Source organism: Cherax quadricarinatus, chromosome 10, assembly GCF_038502225.1.
Source record: "Cherax quadricarinatus isolate ZL_2023a chromosome 10, ASM3850222v1, whole genome shotgun sequence".
NCBI lineage: Eukaryota > Metazoa > Arthropoda > Malacostraca > Decapoda > Parastacidae > Cherax > Cherax quadricarinatus.
Window position 1 is genome coordinate 42,428,785 of NC_091301.1, and position 12,743 is coordinate 42,441,527.

The 12,743-nt window shown below is 45.5% G+C and overlaps 1 protein-coding gene across 3 annotated transcripts in view; it reads right to left on the reverse strand.

Moving 5' to 3' along the window:
• Window positions 1-12,425, reverse strand: part of LOC128688058 (astacin-like metalloprotease toxin 3) — a 99,510-nt gene extending 87,085 nt beyond the window's left edge. For 2 of the 3 annotated variants that reach the window (XM_070083796.1, XM_070083795.1), the window contains exons 1-2: window positions 12,155-12,425; window positions 9,786-9,895 (exon numbers count right to left, since the gene is read on the reverse strand). In XM_070083796.1, the coding sequence (XP_069939897.1) occupies window positions 9,786-9,895; window positions 12,155-12,410 (366 nt within the window). In that variant the 5' untranslated portion in view covers window positions 12,411-12,425. The remainder of the gene's footprint in view (window positions 1-9,785; window positions 9,896-12,154) is intronic. The other variant, XM_070083797.1, reaches the window with a different exon arrangement.
• Between the last annotated feature and the right edge of the window lie 318 nt (window positions 12,426-12,743).

The window sequence follows — 12,743 nt, forward strand, 5'->3', positions numbered from 1 at the left end:
CAGCCTCCCACCAAGCATATGAGAAATTACCATTAGGTCCCTGGCTTCCTTCAAGAGGGAGCTGGACAGATACTTAAAGTCAGTGCCGGATCAACCGGGCTGTGGTTTGTACGTTGGACTACATGCGGCCATCAGTAACAGCCTGGTTGATCAGGCCCTGATCCACTGTGCCTGATCAACCAGGCCGGGCCGCGGGGGCGTTGATCCCTGGAATACTCTCCAGGTCATATGTAGCCTTTTGCCTGGAAGAGGAGTGGGCAGTGAATGGATGTCTAGGACAACTAGTATAAATTACTGGCTATACACGTACTGCAAAGAACTTTCAATCCCATTCATTGACAACTGAGACAATTTCTATGGCAAACATGATATGTACGCAAGGGTTGAGGGTACATCTCTCTGGGGCTGGAGTGGAAGTGTTAGCCAACTCTGTCACGAGGTCGTTGCTGAGTTGTCTAGAATTTTAAACTGATAGAGAATAGAGGTATTGGTGTGTGTAGGTTAAAGCACGAGGGATGAAAGGAACAAAAACTTACCAGGATACCTCAGGGATATGTACAAAAGACATTGTTCATCATAAACTTACTAATAAATCCAATGGAACTAGTCAACGGAGAAAGTAGAGGGCAGCGAGTGACTAGCTTCTTTAAGGTTTACTATACTAATAGGAGCATAATAAATAAGATAGATGAGCTTAGATTAACTGCATGTGGAAGAAGCATGTATATTATTGTTTAACAGAAACCTGGTTCGAACTGAAAGATAGAGAAATGCCTTCTGAATGCCACACCGACAGGTCCAATAGGGGTGATGGAGTGACGATGTATGTCAGAGATAATTTAAACTGCTGCATTAGACAAGATATAAAATTAGAAGCTTCGAACACTGAATCTGTTTGGCTACAGTTTCTTGAGGGTCGTGAAAAACTAATCATGGGTGTGATTTATAGGTTCCAAACCTTGACAGGGAACTCAGTAAACTTCTATGGGACGAAATTTACAAGGCATCTAGATACGAAAATGTCGTGATAATGGGAGATTTTAACTTTAGACAGACTAACTGGAGCAATTTGACAGGAAATCTTGAATCTAGCGACTTTCCTGATACGATCCAAGATTCTTTTTTAAAACAGTTTGTTACAGAAACAACTAGAGGAAACAACCTGATTGACTTGGTTCTTGCCAGCAATGAATCACTAATCAATAATCTTGAGGTTAATGATGAACTTGGGGAAAGTGATCATAAATCACTGTTTCAATATATCATGGAATTACCCTGATAACTACGACCAAGTCAATGTCTCTGACTTTTACTTGGCCGATTTCATAGGACTGAGGAATTACCTGTATTCACCTAATTGTACTCACCTAATTGTGGTTGCAAGGGTCGATTCATAGCTCCTGGCCCCACCTCTTCACTGGTCACTACTAGGTTCACTCTCTCCTTGCTCCTTGAGCCTTATCATACCTCTTCTTAATGCTATGTATGGATCCTGCCTCCACTATATCACTTTCCAGATTGTTCCACTTCCTGTCAACTCTATGACTAAAGAAATACTTCCTAACATACCTGTGACTCATCTGAATCTTCAGTTTCCAGAGGGGATGAGTTGGTGTAATATAACCCGTGGGTCAGGTAGGTGGTGATGGTTGCCAATATGACATTTTCACTCTGGTGATGTTACCAGTATATCTGCTGGTGTTATCAATATATCTGGTGGTGTTACCAGTATATCTGCTGGTGTTATCAATATATCTGGTGGTGTTATCAATATATCTGGTGGTGTTACCAGAACACCTGCTGGTGTTATCAAAATATCTGTTGGTGTTACCAGAACCCCTGGTGGTGTTATCAATATATCTGGTGGTGTTACCAGTATACCTGGTGGTGTTACCAGTATCCCTTGTGGTGTTACCAGTATACCTGGTGGTGTTACCAGTATACCTGGTGGTGTTACCAGTATACCTGGTGGTGTTACCAGTATACCTGGTGGTGTTACCAGTATACCTGGTGGTGTTACCAGTATACCTGGTGGTGTTACCAGTATACCTGGTGGTGTTACCAGTATACCTGGTGGTGTTACCAGTATACCTGGTGGTGTTACCAGTATACCTGGTTGTGTTACCAGTATACCTGGTTGTGTTACCAGTATACCTGGTGGTGTTACCAGTATACCTGGTGGTGTTACCAGTATACCTGGTGGTGTTACCAGTATACCTGGTGGTGTTACCAGTATACCTGGTGGTGTTACCAGTATACCTGGTGGTGTTACCAGTATACCCGGTGGTGTTACCAGTATACCCGGTGGTGTTACCAGTATACCCGGTGGTGTTACCAGTATACCCGGTGGTGTTACCAGTATACCCGGTGGTGTTACCAGTATACCCGGTGGTGTTACCAGTATACCCGGTGGTGTTACCAGTATACCCGGTGGTGTTACCAGTATACCCGGTGGTGTTACCAGTATACCCGGTGGTGTTACCAGTATACCCGGTGTTACCAGTATACCTGGTGGTGTTACCAGTATACCTGGTGGTGTTACCAGTATACCTGGTGGTGTTACCAGTATACCTGGTGGTGTTACCAGTATACCCGGTGGTGTTACCAGTATACCCGGTGGTGTTACCAGTATACCCGGTGGTGTTACCAGTATACCCGGTGGTGTTACCAGTATACCCGGTGGTGTTACCAGTATACCCGGTGGTGTTACCAGTATACCCGGTGGTGTTACCAGTATACCCGGTGGTGTTACCAGTATACCCGGTGGTGTTACCAGTATACCCGGTGGTGTTACCAGTATACCCGGTGGTGTTACCAGTATACCTGGTGGTGTTACCAGTATACCTGGTGGTGTTACCAGTATACCTGGTGGTGTTACCAGTATACCTGGTGGTGTTACCAGTATACCTGGTGGTGTTACCAGTATACCTGGTGGTGTTACCAGTATACCTGGTGGTGTTACCAGTATACCTGGTGGTGTTACCAGTATACCCGGTGGTGTTACCAGTATACCCGGTGGTGTTACCAGTATACCCGGTGGTGTTACCAGTATACCTGGTGGTGTTACCAGTATACCTGGTGTTACCAGTATACCTGGTGTTACCAGTATACCTGGTGTTACCAGTATACCTGGTGGTGTTACCCAGCAGTGTGCTGCTACACTACTGTACATGAGAGTGACATAGTGGGAACACCAGCAGTGTGCTGCTACACTACTCTACATGATACCAGTATACCTGGTGGTGATACCAGTATACCTGGTGGTGTTACCAGTATACCTGGTGGTGTTACCAGTATCCCTTGTGGTGTTACCAGTATACCTGGTGGTGTTACCAGTATACCTGGTGGTGTTACCAGTATACCTGGTGGTGTTACCAGTATACCTGGTGGTGTTACCAGTATACCTGGTGGTGTTACCAGTATACCTGGTGGTGTTACCAGTATACCTGGTGGTGTTACCAGTATACCTGGTGGTGTTACCAGTATACCTGGTGGTGTTACCAGTATACCTGGTGGTGTTACCAGTATACCTGGTGGTGTTACCAGTATACCTGGTGTTACCAGTATACCTGGTGGTGTTACCAGTATACCTGGTGTTACCAGTATACCTGGTGGTGTTACCAGTATACCTGGTGTTACCAGTATACCTGGTGGTGTTACCAGTATACCTGGTGGTGTTACCAGTATACCTGGTGGTGTTACCAGTATACCTGGTGGTGTTACCAGTATACCTGGTGGTGTTACCAGTATACCTGGTGGTGTTACCAGTATACCTGGTGGTGTTACCAGTATACCTGGTGGTGTTACCAGTATACCTGGTGGTGTTACCAGTATACCTGGTGGTGTTACCAGTATACCTGGTGGTGTTACCAGTATACCTGGTGGTGTTACCAGTATACCTGGTGGTGTTACCAGTATACCTGGTGGTGTTACCAGTATACCTGGTGGTGTTACCAGTATACCTGGTGGTGTTACCAGTATACCTGGTGGTGTTACCAGTATACCTGGTGGTGTTACCAGTATACCTGGTGGTGTTACCAGTATACCTGGTGGTGTTACCAGTATACCTGGTGGTGTTACCAGTATACCTGGTGGTGTTACCAGTATACCTGGTGGTGTTACCAGTATACCTGGTGGTGTTACCAGTATACCTGGTGGTGTTACCAGTATACCTGGTGGTGTTACCAGTATACCTGGTGGTGTTACCAGTATACCTGGTGGTGTTACCAGTATACCTGGTGGTGTTACCAGTATACCTGGTGGTGTTACCAGTATACCTGGTGGTGTTACCAGTATACCTGGTGGTGTTACCAGTATACCTGGTGGTGTTACCAGTATACCTGGTGGTGTTACCAGTATACCTGGTGGTGTTACCAGTATACCTGGTGTTACCAGTATACCTGGTGGTGTTACCAGTATACCTGGTGGTGTTACCAGTATACCTGGTGGTGTTACCAGTATACCTGGTGGTGTTACCAGTATACCTGGTGGTGTTACCAGTATACCTGGTGGTGTTACCAGTATACCTGGTGGTGTTACCAGTATACCTGGTGGTGTTACCAGTATACCTGGTGGTGTTACCAGTATACCTGGTGGTGTTACCAGTATACCTGGTGGTGTTACCAGTATACCTGGTGGTGTTACCAGTATACCTGGTGGTGTTACCAGTATACCTGGTGGTGTTACCAGTATACCAGGTGGTGTTACCAGTATACCAGTATACCTGGTGGTGTTACCAGTATACCTGGTGGTGTTACCAGTATACCTGGTGGTGTTACCAGTATACCTGGTGGTGTTACCAGTATACCTGGTGGTGGTGGTGTTACCAGTATACCTGGTGGTGTTACCAGTATACCTGGTGGTGTTACCAGTATACCTGGTGGTGTTACCAGTATACCTGGTGGTGTTACCAGTATACCTGGTGGTGTTACCAGTATACCTGGTGGTGTTACCAGTATACCTGGTGGTGTTACCAGTATACCTGGTGGTGTTACCAGTATACCTGGTGGTGTTACCAGTATACCTGGTGGTGTTACCAGTATACCTGGTGGTGTTACCAGTATACCTGGTGGTGTTACCAGTATACCTGGTGGTGTTACCAGTATACCTGGTGGTGTTACCAGTATACCTGGTGGTACCAGTATACCTGGTGGTGTTACCAGTATACCTGGTGGTGTTACCAGTATACCTGGTGGTGTTACCAGTGGTGGTGTTACCACTATACCTGGTGGTGTTACCAGTATACCTGGTGGTGTTACCAGTATACCTGGTGGTGTTACCAGTATACCTGGTGGTGTTACCAGTATACCTGGTGGTGTTACCAGTATACCTGGTGGTGTTACCAGTATACCTGGTGGTGTTACCAGTATACCTGGTGGTGGTACCAGTATACCTGGTGGTGTTACCAGTATACCTGGTGGTGTTACCAGTATACCTGGTGGTGTTACCAGTATACCTGGTGGTGTTACCAGTATACCTGGTGGTGTTACCAGTATACCTGGTGGTGTTACCAGTATACCTGGTGGTGTTACCAGTATACCTGGTGGTGTTACCAGTATACCTGGTGGTGTTACCAGTATACCTGGTGGTGTTACCAGTATACCTGGTGGTGTTACCAGTATACCTGGTGGTGTTACCAGTATACCTGGTGGTGTTACCAGTATACCTGGTGGTGTTACCAGTATACCCGGTGGTGTTACCAGTATACCTGGTGGTGTTACCAGTATACCTGGTGGTGTTACCAGTATACCTGGTGGTGTTACCAGTATACCTGGTGGTGTTACCAGTATACCTGGTGGTGTTACCAGTATACCTGGTGGTGTTACCAGTATACCTGGTGGTGGTACCAGTATACCTGGTGGTGGTACCAGTATACCTGGTGGTTCCAGTATACCTGGTGGTGTTACCAGTATACCTGGTGGTGGTACCAGTATACCTGGTGGTGGTACCAGTATACCTGGTGGTGTTACCAGTATACCTGGTGGTGTTACCAGTATACCTGGTGGTGTTACCAGTATACCTGGTGGTGTTACCAGTATACCTGGTGGTGTTACCAGTATACCTGGTGGTGTTACCAGTATACCTGGTGGTGTTACCAGTATACCTGGTGGTGTTACCAGTATACCTGGTGGTGTTACCAGTATACCTGGTGGTGTTACCAGTATACCTGGTGGTGTTACCAGTATACCTGGTGGTGTTACCAGTATACCTGGTGGTGATACCAGTATACCAGTATACCTGGTGGTGTTACCAGTATACCTGGTGGTGTTACCAGTATACCTGGTGGTGTTACCAGTATACCCTGGTGGTGTTACCAGTATACCAGCTCGTGTGACCAGCATACCTGGTGGTGTTACCAGTATACCTGGTGGTGTTACCAGTATACCTGGTGGTGTTACCAGTATACCTGGTGGTGTTACCAGTATACCTGGTGGTGTTACCAGTATACCTGGTGGTGTTACCAGTATACCTGGTGGTGTTACCAGTATACCTGGTGGTGTTACCAGTATACCTGGTGGTGTTACCAGTATATACCAGTATACCTGGTGGTGTTACCAGTATACCTGGTGGTGTTACCAGTATACCTGGTGGTGTTACCAGTATACCTGGTGGTGTTACCAGTATACCTGGTGGTGTTACCAGTATACCTGGTGGTGTTACCAGTATACCCGGTGGTGTTACCAGTATACATGGTGGTGTTACCAGTATACCTGGTGGTGTTACCAGTATACCCGGTGGTGTTACCAGTATACATGGTGGTGTTACCAGTATACCCGGTGGTGTTACCAGTATACCTGGTGGTGGTACCAGTATACCTGGTGGTGTTACCAGTATACCTGGTGGTGTTACCAGTATACCTGGTGGTGTTACCAGTATACCCGGTGGTGTTACCAGTATACCTGGTGGTGTTACCAGTATACCTGGTGGTGTTACCAGTATACCTGGTGGTGTTACCAGTATACCTGGTGGTGTTACCAGTATACCTGGTGGTGTTACCAGTATACCTGGTGGTGCTACCAGTATACCTGGTGGTGTTCCCAGTATACCTGTACCAGTGGTGGTACCAGTATACCCGGTGGTGTTACCAGTATACCTGGTGGTGTTACCAGTATACCTGGTGGTGTTACCAGTATACCTGGTGGTGTTACCAGTATACCTGGTGGTGCTACCAGTATACCTGGTGGTGTTACCAGTATACCTGGTGGTGTTACCAGTATACCTGGTGGTGTTACCAGTATACCTGGTGGTGTTACCAGTATACCTGGTGGTGCTACCAGTATACCTGGTGGTGTTACCAGTATACCTGGTGGTGTTACCAGTATACCTGGTGGTGTTACCAGTATACCTGGTGGTGTTACCAGTATACCTGGTGGTGTTACCAGTATACCTGGTGGTGTTACCAGTATACCTGGTGGTGTTACCAGTATACCTGGTGGTGGTACCAGTATACCAGTATACAGTATACCTGGTGGTGTTACCCTGGTGGTGTTACCAGTATACCTGGTGGTGTTACCAGTATACCTGGTGGTGTTACCAGTATACCTGGTGGTGGTACCAGTATACCTGGTGGTGTTACCAGTATACCTGGTGGTGTTACCAGTATACCTGGTGGTGTTACCAGTATACCTGGTGGTGTTACCAGTATACCTGGTGGTGTTACCAGTATACCTGGTGGTGTTACCAGTATACCTGGTGGTGTTACCAGTATACCTGGTGGTGTTACCAGTATACCCGGTGGTGTTACCAGTATACCTGGTGGTGTTACCAGTATACCTGGTGGTGTTACCAGTATACCTGGTGGTGTTACCAGTATACCTGGTGGTGTTACCAGTATACCTGGTGGTGTTACCAGTATACCTGGTGGTGTTACCAGTATACCTGGTGGTGTTACCAGTATACCTGGTGGTGTTACCAGTATACCTGGTGGTGTTACCAGTATACCTGGTGGTGTTACCAGTATACCTGGTGGTGTTACCAGTATACCTGGTGGTGTTACCAGTATACCTGGTGGTGTTACCAGTATACCTGGTGGTGTTACCAGTATACCTGGTGGTGTTACCAGTATACCTGGTGGTGTTACCAGTATACCTGGTGGTGTTACCAGTATACCTGGTGGTGTTACCAGTATATACCAGTATACCTGGTGGTGTTACCAGTATACCTGGTGGTGTTACCAGTATACCTGGTGGTGTTACCAGTATACCTGGTGGTGTTACCAGTATACCTGGTGGTGTTACCAGTATACCTGGTGGTGTTACCAGTATACCTGGTGGTGTTACCAGTATACCTGGTTACCAGTATACCCGGTGGTGTTACCAGTATACATGGTGGTGTTACCAGTATACCTGGTGGTGTTACCAGTATACCCGGTGGTGTTACCAGTATACCTGGTGGTGTTACCAGTATACCTGGTGGTGTTACCAGTGGTGTTACCAGTATACCTGGTGGTGTTACCAGTATACCTGGTGGTGTTACCAGTATACCCGGTGGTGTTACCAGTATACCTGGTGGTGTTACCAGTATACCTGGTGGTGCTACCAGTATACCTGGTGGTGTTACCAGTATACCTGGTGGTGTTACCAGTATACCTGGTGGTGTTACCAGTATACCTGGTGGTGTTACCAGTATACCTGGTGGTGTTACCAGTATACCTGGTGGTGTTACCAGTATACCTGGTGGTGTTACCAGTATACCTGGTGGTGTTACCAGTATACCTGGTGGTGTTACCAGTATACCTGGTGGTGTTACCAGTATACCTGGTGGTGTTACCAGTATACCTGGTGGTGTTACCAGTATACCTGGTGGTGTTACCAGTATACCTGGTGGTGTTACCAGTATACCTGGTGGTGTTACCAGTATACCTGGTGGTGTTACCAGTATACCTGGTGGTGTTACCAGTATACCTGGTGGTGCTACCAGTATACCTGGTGGTGTTACCAGTATACCTGGTGGTGTTACCAGTATACCTGGTGGTGTTACCAGTATACCTGGTGGTACCAGTATACCTGGTGGTGTTAACTTATTTTAGGACATCTGATCATACTGTATATTTTGAAAGTGATAATATTCTTATTAAATAATTTATGTGTATTACGTAAGTTATGATTTCCTTTATAAACAAAATTTTGCGTCCTCAATATTATTAATGTAATTAAAGTTAGTTGAAGTTTGAGGCTTTACGACGTCCTAGTGATGTTTCGCCCAAGGTTATAATATATATAATAAACTCTTATTTATATTAATAACCTTAAATTATGTTAATAACTCCATTACGATAATCACCAGAGGAAAAATATCAAGAAATATTCGACTAGTTGGTATAATGGTTTTGTTACATCAGCAGTGTACTACTACCTTATTCTTTAAGATAGGTACACAGTGGGAACAAAAGCTAGCTATGTTTCCTTGTCACAGTTCATCACAGTGGAGCTCATACAAGGTCAGCCTGACCCGGGAGACTTCAGAAAGGCAACGAAGATAACATGAAAGATTCAGCAGCTGTGAGAATGGTAGTAATCTAGATTACAGATGCACATAATGAGTCCAGGGAAGAGGCCCCCTACATCGTGTTAACATAACATGTTACAGTGGTAATAAACTCTTTACAGGAATACTGAAATTAGTCACAAAAGTTACTTCATAGAAACACCGTCTAATCTTCATAATTAAGACATATTTGCAACACTTAGGTATCTTTATTGTTGACAGTAAAGATACCGTAGAGGTGCGCATGTGCCTTATTCAAGTGTACCACGATCTCACTACAGCAGCTGGCATGAACTTACCTTGTTTTGCCAGCTACTACTCTCAGGGGAAGGCAGGATATCGCCCTCTTGAAGCCCTGCCAACTCAATCGGGTCTCGTCCTAACATTAGCATCCAGTCATTGCTCATATCTGTTAGAAATAACACGCCTTAGATGGGAATACTAGTTTTAAAGAATAAAAGTCACAGTACCTTGAGTGGCACAAGTCACAATACCTCGAGTCAAACAGCAAACAAAGAAGTGAAAGCCATTAGAGTTTATAAGATTCTTAATACAACAAATCGGACAATTCAAGGATACTTTGAACAAGTGTGAAGACACAAAAATGCTATCTTGTATCGGATCACGCTGTGAGCCTCACCTAGTATCTAGGGAGCAGCATTCTGAGAATCTAACATTGTTTTGAATGATTCAGATATGACTACTCAACAAACAAATTCCTTCTTACGGTGGCAGAGTGCACCTGAAAAACTAATCTGTAATGTGTTTTCTGTTTCCAGAGCCACACTGAAGGTTCTTTCCAATGTTCATGAAACAAGGCTGCTGTTAGGGATAATGAGACTGCAAAGGCGCAAGCCAGCACCTTGCAGCAGCAGGTCAACACTCCTGCCATGAATTCTACCGCCTTCCTTCCTTACCTAATACCAACATTGATAATCCAACTAAATACTGCTCAGATAAACAGACCCAACATTCCTCTTCTGGGTCACCCTAAGCTTCAAACTGAAGGACAGACATTCATCCCATTGAGACCTTCAACCAGTTCTGAAATTCACATAAAGTTACCTATAATCGCAATCGCAAAAAAAAAAAAAAAAATTAGCTGGTGATTATTTCGCTTTGTATGTACATACTCACTCTGATCGCGGGTTCTAACCCCACCCGTGGTATGGTTTGTTTACAGTCGTGTCATTACGATATCGTGAGTCATTTCACCTATTGTTATTCCAGAAAGGACAGTTGCTACCTCTTCTCTATCAAGAAGTGTTCTTACTTCTCATAATGGGAAGGGACTTTCAACGACCACTCTAATCCTTCACATTATATGGACCACACATTATATAGGCCACTGCGGAATCGAATCACCTCATGCTGTGCCATCTAAAGATATTTCCCACAGCATTAATACCCAGCAGATAATTCAGCCTACAGTGACGGTCACGGAGTCTGTAAATCCTCGTGGCTCACTTACCTATACTCCGGAGGTTACCAGTTGTGATGCCATTACACTTGATGACAGTGCAGTGGAGAGTGACGGGGAAGCGGAATGAGTAGAAATACAGTTTTGGGTCGGAAAGTGAAAATGTAAGTGACGCATCAGTAGCTGGGAAGTCGTTGGTATGAGAGACCACTAGAAGAGCCCTTGGTACATGAGATTGGTTAAGGGGAACATTAGGGCTTTTCAACATCTATACACACAAGCCCATTATTGGACACTCACAGTATTGGCTCGCGTGTCTTCTCTAAATACTTATGCAAGAGCCTATTGTAATGTTAGGTGAGGTTAGGTAAGACTGGTTAGGAAACAGGACAAGTGTTTCGAGTCTTAGTCATATGATGACCCGCCACTGGAGCTTTTGGTCATCTGACCGATGCCTTCCACTGGCTAACCTATCCACCCCCTTTAAGAAATAAAATTATTACCTTTGTTGTAATGTATGCATTATTCTTAAGGGATTAGTCTCTCTCTCTCTCTCTCTCTCTCTCTCTCTCTCTCTCTCTCTCTCTCTCTCTATCTCTCTCTCTGTGTGTCTCTCTCTCTGTCTCTCTCTCTTTTAACTGCACTCCACGTCTGCGAAGTGCACTGATGTGCTCTAAGACAATAGTGGCACGGATGCACGTGTTAGTAGGAAGCGTGTACGTGTTAGTAGGAAGCGTGTACGTGTTAGTAGGAAGCGTGTACGTGTTAGTAGGAAGCGTGTACGTGTTAGTAGGAAGCGTGTACGTGTTAGTAGGAAGCGTGTACGTGTTAGTACGAAGCGTGTACGTGTTAGTAGGAAGCGTGTACGTGTTAGTAGGAAGCGTGTACGTGTTAGTAGGAAGCGTGTACGTGTTAGTACGAAGCGTGTACGTATTAGTACGAAGCATGTACGTGTTAGTAGGAAGCGTGTACGTGTTAGTACGAAGCGTGTACATATAATTTGGAAGCACGGATATGTAGGTAGAAGCGTGTACATGTAGGTAGGAAGAGTGGAAGAGAGAGAGAGAGAGAGAGAAAGAGAGAGAGAGAGAGAGAGAGAGAGAGAGAGAGAGAGAGAGAGAGAGATGGGAGATACTGAAGTTGCAAGGTGAAAAAAAATTTATTTGTGATCTATTCACGCGCGTCCAGACATTCGGTATAAAACTGATACTGTTGGAAGTACAGGCGAAAGTTTCTAACTTGGTTCACCTGTGCTGGATACATTGTAGTGGGCTGAGTTAATGTTATTGACGTTATTAAGGACCTCACGAGCCATAACCTGACCCACACTATGCATCCCTGCCGCCGCCGCCCACGCCCAAGCCGCCGCCCACGCCCAAGCCGCCGCCCACGTACAAGTCGCCGTCCACACCTGTAACAGTAAAGAAAAAGAGATGAATGGCCGTCCGCCTCGACAGTAACACCTCCCGTGGATGACAGGTGTGTATAATGTACCATTACACATGCTGCAAATACCTTTTAACAGATCTCCAGCCAGGCAGGAATAACAGAGAAGACACCATAATGGCTCCCACCTGTCACACACCTCTCGTCACACGCCTCCCGTCACACACTTCCCATCACACAAATCCCTCCTATAACACACCTCTGGTCACAGTTGTTAGCAAATAGATGTATTCCTCGCCTTCACAGAAGCCATAATTAATCTTCTCTCCATAACTCCCCCACTAAACTATGATTCTTTCACTGATTCTTCTTGGACGGATCACTAAAAATCAGGAAGTGCTGTGATAATAACACTTCCACTAAGTTTCCATTCTTATAATAGTCAGTGCAC